The following is a 20,809-nucleotide window of genomic DNA, read 5'->3' on the forward strand; positions in this document are numbered from 1 at the left end:
TTCTCCGCTCACTGCAACCTCCTCCTCCCTGGTTCAAGCGATTCTCCTGCCTCAGCCTCCCGAGTAGCTGGGACAGGCACCCGCCACCGCGCCCGGCTAATTTTTGTATTTTTAGTAGAGACGGGGTGTCACCATCTTGGCCTGGCTGGCCTCGAACTCCTGACCTCGTGATCCACCCGCCTCGGCTTCCCAAAGTGCTGGGATTACAGGCTGAGTCACCACGCCCGATCGGCTTTAGATTCTTTTACCACTTTCCCGAAGGGAAAGGAAGTGAAAATATCTAAGGAAGGACTACTATGAATCTTCTCTGAGTAGCAAAAACGAGAGAAGGTTTTTGGAGTCAGGACTGCAGTTAAGTTGTCAAGGGGCAGAGATGTAAGCAGTTCCTGGTTTAGTTAAAATACTTTAATTTTTATTTTTTTAAGCCTGGCTTTTGGGGTGAAAGAGTAAACTTAGGCACGGGGGTCTGGGTAGGGCGAGGATACTCATGGACGACTATGCAACCCTAGGGCCACAGCACCCAAACTGTAGGGGAAGAGGCGGGGCGAGAGGGGACGAAGTAGAGACAGCAAGAGACTCACTTTTGAAAGGCACTTTCCGGTTAGAAAGCACTCTCACATGCTTAACTCATCGTACACAGTATCCTTTCTGCGGGTCTCCAACATCTACAGACGTTAAAGGCCCAACAGGGTGGCCACCTTCATGCGAGATTCCGAGGAGGGCCTCGCTACCCGCCGGTTCCCGCGGCTCCGCAGTCCGCCGCGAGCGTACGTCACAAGCCCGCCGCCAATCGGCGCCCGGCAGGTCACCTCTCCCAGGGCCCGCCGCCCCGCCCGCCGCCCAGGCCGAGGCCGCGAGTGCCCGCCAGCCGCTTCCGCCCTCGGCGCAGGCGCTGCAGCTTGGCCAGAGCGGAGGGGGCTCAGGAGAGGAGTGGATGCCGCTGGCCAGGATGGTGCTGGAGAGCGTGGCCCGCATCGTGAAGGTGCAGCTCCCCGCATATCTGAAGCGGCTCCCAGTTCCTGAAAGCATTACCGGGTTCGCTAGGCTCACAGGTAATCCTCCCCGATCAGCCAGTCCCCATCCTTGCACGCTGGCCAAGCAGGGGAAGGAGGCTTAAGAATCCTAGGGCCAAGGGGCGGAACGGAGTTCGGCGCCTGGCACGTGATCCCCGCGCGCAGAGGAAGGTGGGCGCGCGCAGGCGCAGCTGCCTGGGGAAACGCCTGTGAGGCTGCATCCAGGTGCTTGATGTGCCAGGGTCTTTTGTCCTCGGAGTTGTCTCCGGTGTCATTCCGTGGCAAGATACCAGGTTTTTGCAGAGAAGGTGCTGAGTTGGGAGCAGGCCGGTCTCTTTCATCTCCTGCCCTGCTCATCGGGCTCTGTAGCGTACTTGTTTACTTTAAAGCAAGATAAGTTGTCGTTATCTAAGGCCTCATGTAACAGGCAGCCCCAGCTATCGGCTGGGTTGTAGCCTCAGCATGTGGGTTGGGTGGGAGTGTGTGGGAGAGAAATATAGACTTACACGTAACACGTATATGACCGTTTTATTTAGTAACGAAATTAGGAGATAACCTCCATTCCCTCAGGTTAGAATTGACCTATCGTGGGGGTATTTGCGGTCACCTCCGTTTCTAGGTCCCCGGGCCTACTGAGGGAACTTAAGTTGGAAGAAAGGTACCTTACCCAAGAAAGTATTCGAAGGCCGGTATGGGGGTGAAATCTTAGAAAATGAAATTTAGTGAATATATGTAACGTTCTATACTTAAGGGCCCTCACTTAACCCACAGAACTCATGAGGATTTCACATCTAAAGGATGAAAATCTCCAGAATGCAGTCAACACTTGGGAGATGGTGTTGAGTTACAAGCATTTCATTGTTAAGAGGGATATTTCTAAACGGAACTCAGACCGAGTTTCGTTGTAAGGGGGATATTCTAAATGGAACTCAGACCGATGGTGAAGACATCAACAAGTATTGAACTCCTGTGTCATAGGTTATCAGGAAGTGCAAACATTAATTAAGATAATTCTGAGGTAAATAGGGTTGCTTCGCCGGGAACGTTCTGAAGATCCATAGTACCTGACCTAAAATACAGCAATCGCACCGCTGTCTGGTAGAAGAAAAATAAGATTTGTGTAGACTAAAATATAGAACTGATACCAAATTAACCAAATTAGTGAAAGTTATTGGGAGGTAAATTTCAGTCTAAGGAAGATTTTTTTTTTTTTTAAATTAAAGAATGTTTTCCCCAAACAAATGTGGTGCTTTGGTAATAGCCCCTCTCAAAGATGAAGAAAACAAACAAAAAGACTCTGGTGATGGGTGGTCGATAGATTTAGAAGGGATAAACTAGATGACAAATTCTCTTCCAAATCTAGAGATCAATTGAATTATGCTCAGACAGCCGCTCTGTTGAGTGGATTGTGAGATTTTAATATTTTTTAAATATTAAGAGTTTTAGTAGAAAATATGCAATTGAATAGAAAGCATGGTAACAATAATAAACATTAAAAAGGAACATCTAAACATCAGAAGCAATGCAAAAGTAAAATAAAATGAAAAACGTTTTACATCAAGTGTTTATAAACATCAAAATCTTTTGATCCTACCAGTTTACTCTGACAGAATTGCAGCAATTCCATACAATTTTGACTTTCCCCACTTCTTTTACTTAAGAACCTTATATATTTTAATGTAATCCTCATTTTTTCCCTGACAACTAAATGCTGATTTTAGTTTTAACATCACAATGGGCCTAACTATTCATTCCCTTACAACTGGAAATTAGAAATGTTTCTGTTTTTTAAAATTCACTATGTAATAGTTCATTGGCAAGTAAACAAATACCAGTTGTATTTCTCCCTTTTGGATGTCTTCACTTAAATAGCAATACCAGGCCAAAACGGTATTGGCCTGGTTTTTGTGACATTTGTACCCTTTTGTCAACTTACCCTCTTACTAATTTACATAAGTTAACTATTGAGGAGTTTTTAACGGTCAAGAAAGGAAAATGTCCAATGAATTACTTATGTTTTTTCCAGATGGTGGCTGCATTTATATGAGTTTCAATTTTCTGTAAATCAAGTATAATTGAAGAAAATTAGAAAGTATGAAACTAGATTTAATGGCTAGATTTTAGAAGTGTGCTTTCTTTTCTCGAGGATCCCTAGTGTCAACAAATATTTAATTCCTATTAAAGACATTAAGAAAACTCAACCAAAACTTTTTCCCTCTTAAATCAAGAATATATAGTAACTTCCTCTTTAAAGGTGTTAAATATTTAATATGAAGACTGATTCTCAGAAATAATGACCATTCTGAGAAGTATTTTAATAACATACATTTAACTTAAGTCCCATTACAATGTGGCTATAGGTAATAGTTCTCATTTTATTGCTGGTTTGTTTAGGAAACATGAACATACCTGTAATAACTGGTTTATGAAAAAAAAGAGCCCTTTTTGGGTTGGATGAAACAATTTCAGGGTTTATTTTGGAGTATTATAGAAGAAAAATTTCAGTGGCTACTTTCTACTCTTGGTCTCCCATTCTGAATAGATTGTAGTAGTTAATGACATTTGGCTTTCTTAAATGAGTTACATGTAGAATCCATAATGTAGACTTTTGTTAAAATAAAAACCTGGAAGACAACTTTTTAGCAATTGTTTAAAGTGTCTAGGAGACCAAAAAATATTTCCATTTTCTTTTATGAAAATTGGAGCAAAAAACAGTAGAGTTCACATTATTATTGCCTACATTTCCTTCCCTATTGAAATTAGTTTTTTTTTTTTAAAGCAATTGACTCTTTTATGATGACTCTGCATTCTTAGAAAACACATGGAGATCTTTAATGACCATATACTAGTTAAGTACAGGCAATTCTTAACTATCAGAAACAACTTATCTATCTTTGTCACATTTTCAAGAGTGAGGCGTTCAAGATAAATTATTGTGATTAGCTAATTTATGTTTAATTTAGGTTTTTGTTTTGTTTTGGTTTTTTGAGAGGGAGTCTCTGTTGCCCAGGCTGGAGTGCAGTGTCAGCTCACTGCAACCTCTGCCTCCTGGGTTCAAGCAATTCTTATGCCTCAGCCGTCTGAGTAGCTGGGATTACAGGCGTGTGCCACCATGCCTGGCTAATTTTTTGTATTTTTAGTAGAGACAGAGTTTTACCGTATTGGCCAGTCTGGTCTCGAACTCCTGACCTCAGGTGATCCGCCTGCCTCGGCCGCCCAAAGTGCTGGGATTACAGGTGTGAGCCACTGCGTCCAGCCCTACCTTAGGTTTTAAGTGGTGATAGTAAAGCCATGCCTTCAATGTATTTTATCTTTTCAATAGTTAAGAAATAGAAATAATTTTTGTGTTTAGCTACAAATGATAAATGAGAAAATACGTTATAAAATAACCAGCAACCAAGCTGCCAGTGTTATTTTTATGGTATCATAAGATGATACGGCTATATTATATGTAGATGTTTGAAAATTTGAAATGGAAAATTTCTGTTCTAGTTCTATGGAATGTAATTCCTCATTGAGATCCGAGTTTGTCTATGGGTACGTTAAAAAAAGTTTTAATAATAGTATTTATATGTCTTGAATAGGTGTTATAGCTAGCCTGTATTATTATATATAATAAAAGGTTAAACCTAATTCTGTTTCCCGAAGGAGATACTTCGTTTTAACAGTGTCTAAACTTTCAGAAAATTTATGTTAAAATTGCTAGCTACCATATTAGTCCGTTTTTATACTGCTATAAAGAACTGTGCAAGAATGGGTAATTTATAAATGAAAGACGTTTAATCCGCTCACAGTTCAGCATGGTTGGGGAGACCTCAGTAAACATACAATCATGGAGGAAGGTGAAGGGAAAACAAGGCATTTTCTTCACATCATGGCAGGAAGAAGTAGTGCCAAGCAAAGGAGGAAGAGCCCCTTATAAAACCATCAGATCTCATGAGAACTCACTCAGTATCACAAGAACAGCATGGGGGAAACCACACCCATAATCCAATTACCTCCACCTGGTCTTTCCCTTGACATATGGGGATTATAATTCAAAATGAGATTTCAGTGGGGACACAAAGCCTAACCAAATTAGCTATTCAAGTTGCTTTGAAATTTTCTTTTCTGACTAGATTTTGGCTTTCTTTTTTGAAAAAGGGTTTCACTCTGTTGCCCAGGCTGGAGTGAAGGTGGCATGATCTCGACCCACTCATTGCAGCCTCGACTTAGCAAGCTCAAGCGATCCTCCCACCGCAGCCTCTTGAGTAGCTAGTACTACAAGTGCACGCCACTACACCTGCCTCATTTTTTTGTATCTGTTTTTAGAGGTGGGGTTTTGCCATGTTGCCCAGGCTGGTCTTGAACTCCTGAGCTCAAGCTATCCACCCACCTCAGCCTCCCAAAGTGCTGGAATTACAGGTGTGAGCCACTGCGCATGGCCTAGATTTTGTTTCTCTGTTGGTGCTGGTTCTTTCATTCTTCCTTTTTGGTCCTGTTAATTATCTTAATAGCGGGATACATGGACGGCTGAGGCAAGATAATTGCTTGAGTTGTGACACTGCATTCCAGCCTAGGTGGCAGAGCGAAACCGTCTCTTAGAAAAAAATGGGATAACATTAGGAGATACAACTAATGTAAATGACGAGTTAATGGGTGCAGCACACCAACATGGCAGATGTATACATATGTAACAAACCTGCACATTGTGCACATGTACCCTAGAACTGAAAGTATAATAATAAATTTTTTTTTAAAATGGGACCTAAAGTTCATTATGAATATTAGGTCCTTGCTCAGTATGGAGCTCGATAAGAAGATGAACAATTCATATTTAAAAACTGGCAAAACAGGCCAGGCACAGTGGCTCATGCCTTTAATCCCACCACTTTGGGAAGCTGAGGCGGGCAGATCACTTTAGGTTGGGAGTTCGAGACCAGCCTGGCCAACATGGTGAAACCCCATCTCTACTAAAAATACAAAAATTAGCTGGGTGTGATAGTGCACACTTGTATTCTCAGCTTCTCAGGAGGCCAAGGAAGGAGAATCACTTGAACCCAGGAGGCGAGGTTGCAGTGAGCTGAGATTGTGCCACTACACTCCAGCCTGGGTAACAGAGTGAAACTCTGTCTTCAAAAAAAGAAAAAAAAAATTGGCAAAATGGAAAAAAGAACAAAATCTTATCCTTTGCAGCAATATGGATGCAGCTGGAGACCATTATCCTAAGGAGATTAACAGAGAAATAGAAAACCAAATAACACGTACTCTTATAACTGGGAGCTAAACATTGAGTATTCACGGGCATAAAGATGGCAACAGTAGACACTGGGAACTGCTAAAGGGGAAGGAGGCAGAAGGCCAGGGTTGAAACTATTGGGTACAATGCTCACTACCTAGGTGAGGGGATCAGTCATACCCCCAACCTCAGCATCACACAATATACCCATGTGACAAACCTGCACGTTTACCCCCTCAACCTAAAATAAAAGTCGAAATTATATTAAAATATTTTAAAAAGGAAATTTGGGCACACACAAAGGGAGAACACCATGTGAAGATGGAGGCAGTGATTGGGGTGATAGGCCTACAAGCTAAGGGACACCACAGCTTCTCTCTCAGATCCTCCAGAAGGAACCAGCTATGCTGACACCTTGATTTTTGACTTGTCGCCACTAGAACTGTGAGCGAATACGTTTCTGTTGTTTTAAGTTAAAAAAGAAAACGAAAATGCAAGCACAAACACATTGTTCTCTGCAGTTTAGGGAATCCTAGTAGAGACTACTGCTCACATTTGTTCTCTCTTCTCTGCTTTAATGCCACTGCCTTAGTTTTATCTCAAACTATTTTCTTTCAGACTATTTCCATGGATTTCCAACAGGTTGTTTTGCCTTGTCTTCTTCCACTAGCCCTCTCCACTATTCTGTGGCCCTCTAATACATCTTCCATCTGATATCAGAGTGACTTCATAGGTGAACAATTTCCTAGTTAGGTTAATATTCATATATTTCAGTGGTTTCCTGTTACACATAGGGTAGATTCCTACTTACCTGTTGAATATCAGAGCTTATCATCATATGGCACCTGTTTAGTTCTACAGTTCCCTTTCATTAAATTCTGGCAGTACTGTAGTGCTTAGTTTCCCAGACACTTAATGTATGTCATATCTCTGTACCTTTGCCTATGCAGCTTCCTCGGCATGGATTGAAGCTCCTCCTCCCATATTCCCATGAACTTCTGTACTCTTCATCTTTCAGAAACCTATTTAAGTATCAAAACCTGTACAGTTTTTGCTCATCCTGGTAAAGAGTGAATAACTTGTACCTCTGCGTTGCTTCTGTATGATTGCACATACTACACAGTACTATAATCGTTTTTTATAGGTCTGTATTCCATTCTAAATGGCAAGCTCCTTTCTGATAGGGACTGTGTTTTATAATTTTTGTATCTTCAGTACATGTCCCATCACTTGACACATGTGAGTGAGGTATTACAATTTTAGAAAGTGCTGAAAGTTTTTTTCTTAAATATTTTAAGTAGTCTTACTGTATTTTAACTTATACTGTTATTATTCATAAGCCATGAACAAAGGCAAATAAGTCCAGACCTTGTAGGAATTATCTCAAATGCCAGTTTATTGGAGTACAAACTCAATTAGGCTAAAACTTACTGAAGTCTTGGTTTATGTAAGTCTCTGTTAAAGGGTAGGGAGTTAGGAATTTTTTGTTTAGTTGGGGAGGAGACAAATATTTACCTAACCATATAGTTTTAAGGCAGAATGCATTAATAGTTTGATTTGTGTTCTGTAGTTTTTACTGAGTGGATTCCTACTTCATTCATTTCTCCCAACAATCCTATGAAGTTAGGAGACTTTACTTTTCTCTGTGCCTTGAAAATTTTGTTCTCAAGTGCTTGAGCTTCTGGCTTTTCATTCTTTAGGTCTCTGCTTAAAGGTTCTTTTTTCAGAAATCTTCCCTGACCCCTTACCTAAAATTACAGCCAACCTACTGCTTTGCCTCAGGTTAGTTTTTCTCTTATGTCATCCTTTATTTCCTTTATAACAGTTACTACAGTCTGTGATCATCTTGTTTATTCACTTGTTTATTGTCTCTCTCCTCTGAAATATATACCCTATGAGAGAAGGGACCTTATCTAACTATTAGCTGGTATCCCCATATAGTACAATTTGTGGAGTGTGGTGGGTACTAAGTAAATACTGTTGAACAAATGAACTTACATTTGTTATTCCTGCTTTACAGACAAAAGAAACCTGGTTCCAAGTATATGAAAATCTGGATTTACACCACAGATAAACTGAATTAGTTGTTTACTGAAGTCCTGTTCTGTGCAAATTACTAAGCTCTGGTTACATAGAGATAAATAAGACAGCTACTGTATTTGCATTTAGCACAGTATCTCTACATAGTAGGTGTATTAGTCTGTTTTCACACTGCTATAAAGATACTACTCAAGAGGCCAGGTGCTGTGGCTCACACCTGTAATCCCAGCACTTTGAGAGGCCGAGGTAGGCAGATCACGAGGTCAGGAGATCAAGACCATCCTGGTCAACATGGTGAAACCCCGTCTGTACTAAAAATACAAAAAAATTAGCTGGGTGTGGTGGTGCACACCTGTAATCCCAGCTACTCAGGAGGCTGACGCAGGAGAATCACTTGAACCCATGAGGCAGAGATTGCAGTGAGCTAAGATCGCGCCACTGCACTCCATCCTGGTGACAGAGTGAGACTCCATCTGAAAAAAAAAAAAAAGATAATAACCAAGAGTGGGTAATTTATAAAGGAAAGAGTTTTAGTTGACTCACAGTTCTGCATGGGTAGGTAGGCCTTAGAAAACTTACAGTCATGGTGGAAGGGAATGCAGACACCTTCACAAGGCAGCTGGATAGAGAAGAGTGAAGAGTAAAAGGACAAGAGCCCCTTATAAAACCAGATCTCATGCGAACAGCATGGAGAAACCACCCCCATGATCCAATCACCTCTCACCAGTTTCCTCCCTCAACATGTGGAAATTATGGGGATTATAAGAGGTGAGATTTCGGTGGGGACACAGAGCCAAGCCATATTATTCCATCCCTGGCCCCTCCCAAATTTCACATCCATTTTGCATTTCAAAACCAATCATGCCTTCCCAACAGTCCCCCAGAGTCTTAATTCATTTCATCATTAACTCAAAAGTTCACAATACAAAATCTCATCTGAAACAAGGCAAGTCCCTTCCACCTATGAGCCAGTAAAATAAAATGTTAATTCCTTTTAAGATACAATGGCAGTACAGGCATTGGGTAAAAACACGTATTCCAAATGGGCGAAATTGGCCAAAACAAAGAGGCCACAGGACCCATGCAAGTCTGAAATCCAGTGGGGTAGTCATTAAATCATAAAGTTCTAAAATGTTCTCCCTTGACCCCATGTCACATCTGGAGCACACTGATGCCAGGGTAGGCTCCCATGGCCTTGGGCAGCTCCTTCATGGGCTGGCATTGAATGCCTGCAGCTTTTCTGGATGCATGGTACAAGCTGTTGTTAGATCTACTATTCTGGGGTCTGGAGCAGGTAGCCTTCTTCTCACAGCTCCTAGGCAGTGACCCAGTGGGGACTCTGTGTGAGGGCTCCAACCCCACATTTCCCCTTTGCACTGCCCTAGCAGAGGTTCTCCATGAAGGCTCCATCCCTGCAGTAGACTTCTGCCTGGACATCCAGGTGTTTTCATACATCCTTTGAAATCTAGGGTGAAGTTCCCAAACCTCAATTCTAGACTTCTGTGCACCCGCAGGCCCAACACCACATGGAAGTCACCAAGGCTTGGGGCTTGCACCCTCTGAAGCAATGGCCCAAGCTGTATGTTGGCCTCTTTTAGCCATGGCTGGGACACAGGGCGTCAAGTCCCAATACTGCACAAAGCAGCAAAGCCCTGGGCCAGGCCCACAAAACCATTTTTTCCTTCTAGGCCTCTGGGCCTGTTATGGAAGGGCCTCATGTGAAGACCTCTGACATGCCCTGGAGACATTTTCCCCATTGTCTTGGTAATTAATATTTGGCTCCTTGTTACTTATGCAGATTTCTGTAGCCAGCTTGAATTTCTCCCCACAAATGGATTTTTCTTTTTTTTTTTTTTTTGGCAGGGGAGGGACAGAGTCTCCCACTGTCACCCAGGCTGCAACGCAGTGACGTGATCTCAGCTCACTGCAACCTCCGCCTCCTGGGTTCAAGTGATTCTCCTGCCTCAGCCTCCCGAGTAGGTGGGACTACAGGCACATGCCACCATGCCCAGCTAATTTTGTATTTTTAGTAGAGATGGGGTTTTACCATGTTGGCCAGGATGGTCTCAATCTTTTGACCTCATGATTCACCCTTTCAGCCTTCCAAAGTGCTGGGATTACAGGCGTGAGCCACCAGCACCCAGCTGGGTTTTTCTTTTCTATTGCATTATCAGGCTGCAAATTTTCCAAACTTTTATGCTCTGCTTCCCTTTAAACCTAAGTTCCTATTTCAGATCATCTCTCTCTCAAGTTAAAGGTTTCATAGCCCTCTTGGGCAGGGACAAAATGCCACCAGTCTGTTTGCTAAAGCATAGCAAGAGTGACCTTTGCTCCATTTCCCAATAAGTTCCTCATCTCCATCTGAGACCACGTCAGCCTGGATGTTATTGTGCATATCACTATCAGCATTTTGGTCAAAACCGTTCAACAAATCTCTAGGAAGTTCCAAACTTCCCACATCTTACTGTCTTCTGAGCACTCTGAAGTGTTCCAACCTCTGCCAGTTACCCAGTTCCAAAATTGCTTCCACATTTTCAGGGTATCTTTATAGCAGTACCCAACTCTCTGTTGTAGCAATTTACTGTATTTTCACACTGCTATAAAATAAATAAATAAAAACATAAAAATACTACCCCAAACTGGGTAATTTATAAAATAAATAAGTTTAATTGACTCACAGTTACGCATGTGGCACCTTCTTCACAAGGAGGCAGGAGAGAAGAGTGAAGAGCAAAGCAGGAAGAGCCCATTTTAAAACCAGATCTCATGAGAACTCACTATCAGGAGAAAAGCATGGGGGAGATTCCCTTGATTATCTAATCACCACCCACCAGGTTCCTCCCTTGATGTGGGGATTATGGGGATTACAATTTGAGATAAGATTTGGAAGGGGACACAGAGCCAAACCATATTAGTAGATACTTAATAATTACATGGTAAATATTTAATTTTATAGTAATAATTATATAGTAAAAAACTGTTTAACAATGAGAAATTGATTACTTCTTTCAGAAAATGTTTAGTAAGCACTTAATAAAAATCAGAAAGGGGGGATTGACTGGAAAGGTACTACAAGAGCAAACTTTCTGGGGCAATGGAAATATATTTTGTCTTAGGTGGTGTTTATAGGTCCATATAGTTCTAAAACTCATCCAACTTAGTGCTTACCAAACACAGAGCTTGGCCAGGTGCGGTGGCTCAAGCCTGTAATCTCAGCACTTTGGGAGGCTGAGGCAGGCAGATGGGAGTTTGAGAGTCTGGCCAACATGTGAAACCCCATCTCTACTAAAAATACAAAGATTAGCAGGGCGTTTTGTCAGACGCCTGTAATCCTAGTTACTCGGGAGGCTGAGGCAGGAGAATCGCTTAAACCTGGGAGGCAGAGGTTGCAGTGAGCCAAGATCATGCCACTGCACTCCAGCCTGGACAACAGAGCGAGACTCCATCTCAAAAAAGGAAAACACACACACACACACACACACACACACACCCTCAATAAACTGAACTGTAAATTACACTTCAAACAAAAGTAAGTTAAAAGTAAGTTAAATAAATTGAGCCAGACATTATATAGGCACTGGGGACACAGGTGATCAGACAAATAAGGTCCCTGCCCTTGTATCTCTCTTTTTGTTTTTTTTTTTTTGTTTGTTTTCCTCTTTCTTTTTTTTTTTTTTTTTTTTTTTTGGAATAGTCTCTTCTCTGTCTCCCAGGCTGGAGTGCAGTGGCGAGATCTGGCCTCACTGCCACCTCTGCTTCCGGGATTTAAGCAATTCTCCTGCCTCAGCCTGCTGAGTAGCTGGGATTACAGGCACACGCCACCACGCCCAGCTAATTTTTTGTATTTTTAGTCGAGACGGGATTTCACCATATTGGCCAGGCTCGTGACAAACTCCTGACTTCAAGTGATCTGCCCACCTCAGCCTCCCAAAGTGCTGGGATTACAGGCGTGAGCCACCACACCTGGCCCCCTTGTATCTCTTATATTGTGATTGGGGAACATGATAGGTAGATGCAGCCATTAAAATTTATGTTTCCAACTGATATTAAGAAATTGGGGAAATAATATAATAATCTAACATACCATTAAGTAAAAAATACAATATAGCCTTATTTTTAAAGCATTTACAGCCTATGTATTTACATACTAAAAAAGAGATAAATTTACCAAATAAATACGTCAATGTTATTTTTTATAATCCTAAGACAAAAATAAATGTGTACTGAATAAAATACATCATTTTATACAAAAATTTGCTTGGTGTGGTGGCACATGTCTATAATTCCAGCTATTTGGGTGGCTGAGGCACAGGAATCGCTTGAACCCAGGAGGCAGAGGTTGCAGTGAGCCAAGATCACGCCACTGCACTCCAGCCCGGGTGACAGAGTGAGATTGCCTCATTATAAAAACAAACAAACAAATTAAATTATTTTATTTGGTCAGGCATGGTGGCTCACACCTGTAATCCCAGCACTTTGAGAGGCCAGGCTGGGCTGATCATCTGAGGTCAGGAGCTTGAGACCAACCTGACCAACATGGTGAAACCCCATCTCTACTAAAATACAAAAATTAGCCGGGCATGGTGGCGTGCACCTATAATCTCAGCTACTCGGGAGGTCACTGAGGCATGCGAATCGCTTGAACCCAGGTGGCAGAGGTTGCAGTGAGCTGACACTGCACTCCAACCTGGGCAACAGAGTGGGACTCTGTCTCAAAAAAAAAAAAAATTATTTTATTTTGCACATTGTTTACAGTTAGTAATATTTTCCTTTCAAAGTATCTAAAATATCTGTAATAGCTGAACATATATCAAACAGATCCAATGAGACTAGCACGGTTTAAATTTTTTTTTTAAGTTTCTTGTTTGATTTTTCTGTATTTTATCTTTCTTCATATAAAATCAGCCTTAATTGACAGAGAAATATTCTACATACTCATTCATATGTGGGAGCTAAAAAAGTTGATCTCATGGAGATACTCAAATGGTAATTACCAGAGGCTAGGAAGGGTAGGGAGCAGAAAATGAAGAGAGGTTGGTTAATGGGAACTATAGTACAGTTATCTAGGAAAAGTTCTAGTATTCAACAGCATAATGAGGTGACTATTGTTACCAGTAATTTTAGTGTATATTTCAGAATAGCTAGGAGAGAAAATTTGGAATGTTCTTAATATAAATGATAAATGTTTGAAGTGATGAATATCCCAATTACACTGATTTGAGCATTAGACATTGTCTGCATGTATCAAAATATCACATGTACCCCATAAATATGTACAGTTATTATGTATCAATACAAAAAAGTCAGTACAAAAAAATCAGGCATGGTGGCTTATGCCTGTAATCCCAAGACTTTGGGAGGCTGAGGCAGGCGGGTCACTTGAGGTCAGGAGTTCGAGACCAGCCTGGCCAACGTAGTGAAACCCCATCTCTACTAAAAATATAAAAATTAGCCAGACGTTGTGGTGTGCTCCTGTAGTTTCAGTTACTTGGGAGGCAGAGGCAGGAGGATAGCTTGAGCCTGGGAGGTGGAGGTTGCAGTGAGCCAAGAGTGCACCACTGCACTCCAGCCTGGGCAATGGAAGTGAAACCCTGTCTCAAAAATAAATAAATAAGGTTGTCATCTTTATATTCGCATTCACTTGCTTTTTGATAAATTTAAGCTTTTATGACTTCTAAAATATTGTAATATATACAATAATACTTAATGTTATTCCACATTGAATAAACATTTAAACTGCTGTTTCAACTTACATACTGGATACTGGGGCCAAATGCGAGCTAAGACATTCATTGCCTAGAAGATAAGTGTAAATACAAATTATAGAACAATATGGTGAGTGAGAAAGTGACATTTGTACTTTTTCATTCCATCTGTAAGTCAGTCATTAAACATATATGAGGCATCTACTTTGTGCCGGGAAGAGTAGAACAGAATTTCTTTTCTCATAGGTTTATAGAAGAGACAACTTTAGAAACAAGTAATTATGGTAGTGTGGTAGCAGAAACATGAGGAATGCAGCTTGGAAACACAGGAGGAAGTGATTAATTCTGCTTTATGAAATTGAGGAAGACCTCAGGGGGAAGTAATATTTGACTCTAGTCCTGAAGGGTCTATACAAATTAGTCAGATAAAACAGAAGGAACTCCATGTGCAGAGAACTCAGAAAGGCTGCTTACTAGACAATAGCCTTGACTGGCTTCAGGTACATGAAGAGACCATATTTGTGGGAGTTGAAGCTGGAAAGGTAGTCTTGCCATTCTGTGGAGATGGCACTTTATAGAGCCAATGATCTGTAGCAGCACTGTCCAGTAAAACTTTGTGGTAATGGAAATGTTCTCTGTACTGTTCAATATGGTAGTCACTAGTCACATGTAGCTAGCTATTGAGCCTCTGAAAGGTGACCAGTGTGTCTTAACAGTGTTTTACATTTTACTTAATTTTAGTTTATTTACATGTGAATAGCCACATGTGGTTTTTTTTGTGTTGTTTTGTTTTTGAGACAGAGTCTTGCTCTTGTTGGCCAGGCTGGAGTGCGATGGCACAATCTTGGCTCACTGCAACCTCTGCCTCCTGGGTTCAAGCAGTTCTCCTCCCTCAGCCTCCCAAGTAGGTGGAATTACAGGCGCCTACCACCATGCCCGGATAATTTTTTGTATTTTTATTAGAGACGGGGTTTTGCCATGTTGGCCAGGCTGGTCTCGAACTCCTAAGCTCATGATCCGCCCTCCTCAGCCTCCCAAAGTGTTGGGCTTATAGGCGTGAGCCACCACACCCAGCCCATATGTGTATATTAACCACGTTTTCAATTTTCTGTATTTTGTTATGCTTTAATATTTTTTAGGGGCCTTGTTGGCTGTGGAGACTATTTAATTCCTAGAGATATTAAATAACTTGCCTGTGAGCATGTCTTTCATACGCAAACCAACTAATCCAAAACCCATGCCCCCAACCACCTCCTTTATCTAACCCCTTACACATGAAGTCAGTATCTCTCCTGTCCTAAATCACCCCAGGGATAGGTAGAAGACAACTAGGGACCACTACTTTTGCCCAGAACCCACTGAAATTATTCAAGCTACCCAGTCCTAAACAGTTTCCTGCCTTGCCTTTCCCATGGAAACCACAATAAAGGCCTGTGCCCATGCTTTTTTCCTTTCCTCTTTCTTCCTCCTGATCAACCCTAGTACCTTCTCATGTGGCCCTGCATTGCATAGTGTATCTCCTCCTCTTGGGAACTATAAGTAATAAACCATTATTTCAAGACAGTTTCTACAAGTCTACTGGGTACAAATCTAACAGTATGGCTAGTGGTGCCCATATTGAGTAGCACAGATCTTATACATAGGCCCCCTTCTCCCCCAAAAAGCAGTTCTGTGTCATCTCCAGAGCTTTAATTCACTCAAAGTACCTATTTGGAGTGTCTCCACTTTGGTTATGAAAATGTAACAGCCAACATGGCAGACGAAGTTCATACTTTTACAGAGTTTTATTCTGGTAACTACAAGATTATATTCCCGAAGATTTTTGCCATATAGCATTGTCAAGTTATTTGGCAAAATATTTTTTTCAAAGAAGTTGCTAGTACTTCCTCACCAATCTCTATAATCTCTGAATAAAAGTTACCATTTATTGTGTCTTCTTTGTCACCCACTCTTACAGGTGCCATCTATGCAAATGGTAGATAAATAGGTTTTTTCATTTAGATTTCTTTGGCATGATGTTATATCAAAAATAATTCCATTTTGGAAGGGTTCATATTAAGTCTTTCAATAGTTAAATAGTACTATTATCTCTTGAGAGTAGTTTTACCAATAGAGGAACAGATTTTAATTTTAGATCTATTGAGTTTCATTCATGATAACTGACAACAGGCTTTGGATTTAGGCTGTCCTGGACTAAACCTGCGTAGGCTATAGTTTTCTCACATGTAAAATGGGGATAATAATGATACCTACCACATTTGGTTGTTTAAGCTAACATAGTGTTAAATGGGCTAGGGCCATTATACTCTTAGCATAATCTGTTCATTTATCTTTAATGTTTATTAGCATGCATTAGCATATTATTTCCCGTTTTTCTCTTTTCTCAACTAATCTATTTCTACATAGTGCCTAGCAAGGTATCAAATTAGGCATTCAGTGAAGGAAGTTAACTGATAATTCTATAAGAACAGAAAGGAGCACATCAGAGGCAGGGCGCTAGCAGACATTTGATAAATGTGTGTTGAAACGTTTATCTTGGTTTCCTGGTATGGGGAACTATTGCATAGGCATAGGGACTGTTGCATTTTTATCACTTATATTCCCTGTCCCCTTAAGACAGACTGGGTACTCCAAAAGGCTTTAAGTGAAGTTTATGGAATGAGATGCATCTTAAAATGAGAACATTCAACATAGAAAGCTTCAATTTATTCTTTAAAATAGTAGCTTTTACACAACATTTCAGTGCTCTTTAGCAACATTTACCAAAAATGTACCTTAAAGCATCAGAGGACATGTTATCTCTGATAATATGAATCAGTGGTAAAAATTTTGCAGATATTCTGTAGTATGATTTTAGACATAGTATTAAGGAGATAAAAGTTAAAATGTTTTCTCAACCTATAAAATATATCATACATTGAATTTTGTTTATAGTTATAGTAATCATAATTTCTAAAATAAAAATAGACAAACACAAATAGACTTGATGTAAACAATGAGATAGAATATTTGAAATGGAACCTATTTCTGAAAGTTAGGTTTCTAGTTTCACTGGTCTCAAATTATAAATAAAATAAGGTGGTCTTTGGCAGAACTGGCTTTATTGTGTTATTCACAGTTTTATGGATCCATTAAAAAGAAATTAATGTGAAAAGTAACAGATAAAGAATAAGCTCAAGGATGAAACTAGACATGCTATTTTGAATTCTTTTCCAAGAGCACTGCAGATTCTGACAAATCTACATATTTAGTTTCAGAATGGCTTCGGTTATTGCCTTTCCTTGGTGTACTCGCACTTCTTGGCTACCTTGCAGTTCGTCCATTCCTCCAGAAGAAAAAACAACAGAAGGATAGCTTGATTAATCTTAAAATACAAAAGGAAAATCCGAAAGTAGTGAATGAAATAAACATTGAAGATTTGTGTCTTGCTAAAGCAGCTTATTGTAGGTGTTGGCGTTCTAAAACGGTAAGATGTCTGTTTACATGTACACGAAAATTTTGCAGTGCTAGGATTGTTTTGTCTCTTAAATTCCCAGTTTTGAAGTTCTTTAAGATGAAAGAATTTTCTGTAACATTTGATATTGAAAGACCATATTCCTAAATTGAAGTTTTCATGTCATGATAGATACTACCTACATTAGAAAAGTTGGAACAGCAAAGAAAAATAAAAATCTCATGCTTTCACAATATTTGGCATTTATCTAGAGTAACACGTATTTTAAAATACACATTCTTTGAGAGATGACATAAGGTTTAGTGGAAGAAAGCTTTGGTGTCATAGTAAATAGTGGTCAAATACGATACTTGTCACAGTATGAGTTTGGTTGGACAAGTTACTTAATTTTTAATCTCTAATCTTCAGGGTTTGTTTGTTTTAACCTGATACATCAACATTACATATTTTTGAGAAGTGAGATGATATATGTAAACTGCTTTAATAATGTGAAGTAGTAAATGATAGCCTCAATTATAGATGATTTTTAATGTGGGAAGGAGTTTGGAGTGATAAGTACTATAAGTAGTTGACAAAATCTGTTTTCTTGCACTTGGTCATAGATTATTTGAGGTTTTAAGTACAGTATTGTTCATCATAGCTTTGTAATAGCAAAATTTCTATAAACTAAATATCTGATAAAAGGGAAACGATCATGTTTTTAAAGTATGTATAATGACATGAGATCCTGATATAAGTAAGAAAGCATATTACAGTATGATACCAATTTTGTTTAAAAAATGAATACACACAGGCCAGGTGCAGTGGCTCACACCTGTAATACCAGCACTTTGGGAGGCCGAGGCAGGCGGATCACGAGGTTAGGGTTTCAAGAACAGTCTGACCAACGTGGTGAAACCCCGTCTCCACTAAAAAATACAAAAAAAATTAGCCAGGCATGGTGGCACGTGCCTGTAATCCCAGCTACTCAAGGAGGCTGAGGCAGGAGAATCGCTTGAACCCGGGAGGCAGAGGTTGCAGTGAGCCGAGATCACGCCACTGCACTGCAGCCTGGGCGACAGGGTGAGACTCTGTCTCACAAAAAAACAGAAAAAAAAGAATACACACAGTAAATGCAGAGGAAAAAATATACCAAACTGTTAATTATTATTACCTATATCTGGATGGGTTATGAGTAAATTCTTTAAAATTTATTTTTATTTATTTATTTTTGCGGGGGACAGAGTCTTGCTCTGTCACTCAGGCTGGAGTACAATGGCATGATCTCGGCTCACTGCAACCTCTACCTCCTGGATTCAAGGAATTCTCCCACCTCAGCCTCCCAGGTATCCAAGACATAGGCACACATCACCACGCCCAGCTAACTTTTGTATTTTTAGTTAGAGATGGGCTTTTGCCATGTTGGCTAGACTGGTCTTGAACTCCTGACGTCAAGTGATTTGTCCATCTTTGCCTCCCAAAGTGTTGGGATTACAGGCGTGAGCTACTGCACCCAGCCTAAAATATATTTTTGTTTTCAAAAATTGTGTGGTATGCATGAGTTTTATAGCAAGAAAAAATTATAATTTATTTTGAATTAAATTCCATTTTTTAAAAATTAAGCAATAGGTGAGCTCGAAATTTAAACTCCACAAATGACCAAGAACTTATTTGATTCCCTTTTAAACCTATTGTCTGTTTTAGTCAATCATATGGAATCATTCATAGGTTTTTATTTAAAATCTAAAGCAAATAATGAAGTAACTGTTTAAATTGTTAGATTTTGAATATGGTTCAGTTGGATGTAGAATGTAACTATTACTCAGGAAAACGATCTGATTTTTTTAGCAAGTGATATGCTTTCTTTCTGGGAGCATTTCACAAATGTTTCTACCTAATGAACCATATTTTAAAAATAACACTTGTAATTCTTTTTTCTTTTTAGTTTCCTGCCTGCGATGGTTCACATAATAAACACAATGAATTGACAGGAGATAATGTGGGTCCACTAATACTGAAGAAGAAAGAAGTATAATAATATTATAACAATATTTTCTCATTCTTTGTGTATAGAAAATTTTAAAATTGTGTTCTTAATTATTACTACTGGTTGAACAATTATCTCTTCCAATTTATTTTCTTGCTGCACTACTGTTTGTATTTGATCCTTTGTATATTCAGTCACTTAATTAGAAATTAAATTGTCAAGCCTCTTATTCTGACTTCAAAGAATTAATGTATCTTCCAACAATAAAATCACTTCTGATTTTAATTTAGGAAAACCTAAATTGTGGCTATGAATCCAAAGCTGTTTGTTTCTTTGAATATCAATATTTTCAACAGGATCTTGTATTTAAAATTCCCACCTACATTGTTAAATATATATTTTTTATATCTCTTTTGGTTTTGATAATCTGAAGTGTGTTTTTCTTCTTTTGGCCTCCCAAACTTCATTTGTTTAGATAAATTAAAAAAAATATTGCCATCAAGAATTACTTGTGTTTTCACAGAGATAGACTCTGCTTCATAGAGATTGTTGTGTATTTAATATGAATATCCTAGCTTTAGAAAAGAAGTAAACTGGATATAAAAAGTTCCATTGAGGAACAGTTATTTACAGTATAAAAGATTTGTTTACTTTACAAAAGGCTTGTGTCTGTTTGTGTGTGTGTATATTTTAAACTATTTGACTCAGTGACAGCTGGGATGGAATGGCAAGAACACTCACAACCAAAGTCGTGGGCTGCTGCAATTTGAAGATCAATTAGTAATAAACATAAGACATATTAATTCATATTAAAATGATAGTTCAGTGTTGTGTGCTTACGTGGACATTTTTCTCTTTTTAACACTGTAAACCATTAAAATATAGTCATCCCTCATATACGCTGGGGACTGGTTCCAGGGCCGCACGTATACCAAAATCTGCCCATACGCAAGTCCCACAGAAAGTCTTGCAGAACCCATATGTAGAAAGGTTGGCCCTCCAATTGACCCTCCATACACATGAGTTTCACATCCCATGCATGAATGCTGATCTGTGTGACCTCACCTGCTTTTGATTGAAAAAAGTATGCACATAAGTGTACCCACCCAGTTCAAACCCACGTGTAAGGGTCAACTGTACAAAAAAGTTTGCACAATAAATGTACTGGAGAATCTTTAAAATGTTTGTACTTTTTAATCCTACTATTATGAGTCTTTTTAGTTTCATCTTACATTACTACTCTCATAATAGCTATCCTTAGCCAGGTGCCATGGCACAGGCCTGTAGTCCCAACTGCTGGGAAGATTGAGGTGGAAGGATAGCTGCAGTGCAGGAGCCCAGGAGTTCAAGGCCAGGCTGGGCAACATAGTGCTCTGCCTCTGCTGGGCTCTGTAGGGAATCCTTTCTGTTCTG

The 20,809-nt window shown here is 39.7% G+C and overlaps 1 protein-coding gene across 1 annotated transcript; it reads left to right on the forward strand.

Annotated features, from left to right (window-relative positions):
• The first annotated feature begins 823 nt into the window (after positions 1–823).
• On the forward strand, positions 824–20,577 carry CISD2 (CDGSH iron sulfur domain 2). The gene is made up of 3 exons (XM_030915093.1): positions 824–1,052; positions 17,228–17,442; positions 19,355–20,577. The coding sequence occupies exons 1-3, from the start codon at positions 935–937 to the stop codon at positions 19,442–19,444; spliced, it is 423 nt and encodes a 140-aa protein (XP_030770953.1). The 5' UTR covers positions 824–934; the 3' UTR covers positions 19,445–20,577.
• Positions 20,578–20,809: the final 232 nt, after the last annotated feature.

This window comes from Rhinopithecus roxellana, chromosome 2 (genome assembly GCF_007565055.1).
Source record: "Rhinopithecus roxellana isolate Shanxi Qingling chromosome 2, ASM756505v1, whole genome shotgun sequence".
NCBI classification, from domain to species: domain Eukaryota; kingdom Metazoa; phylum Chordata; class Mammalia; order Primates; family Cercopithecidae; genus Rhinopithecus; species Rhinopithecus roxellana.

What these genes read in the sequence shown, in the direction of transcription:
- CISD2 (XM_030915093.1), top strand. Translation starts at nt 935, where the DNA reads ATGCCGCTGGCCAGGATGGTGCTGGAGAGCGTGGCCCGCATCGTGAAG. An exon ending in CGGGTTCGCTAGGCTCACAG is followed by an intron (nt 1,053 to 17,227) that starts GTAATCCTCCCC and finishes CTACATATTTAG; the next exon opens with TTTCAGAATGGCTTCGGTTA. An exon ending in GGTGTTGGCGTTCTAAAACG is followed by an intron (nt 17,443 to 19,354) that starts GTAAGATGTCTG and finishes TTTTCTTTTTAG; the next exon opens with TTTCCTGCCTGCGATGGTTC.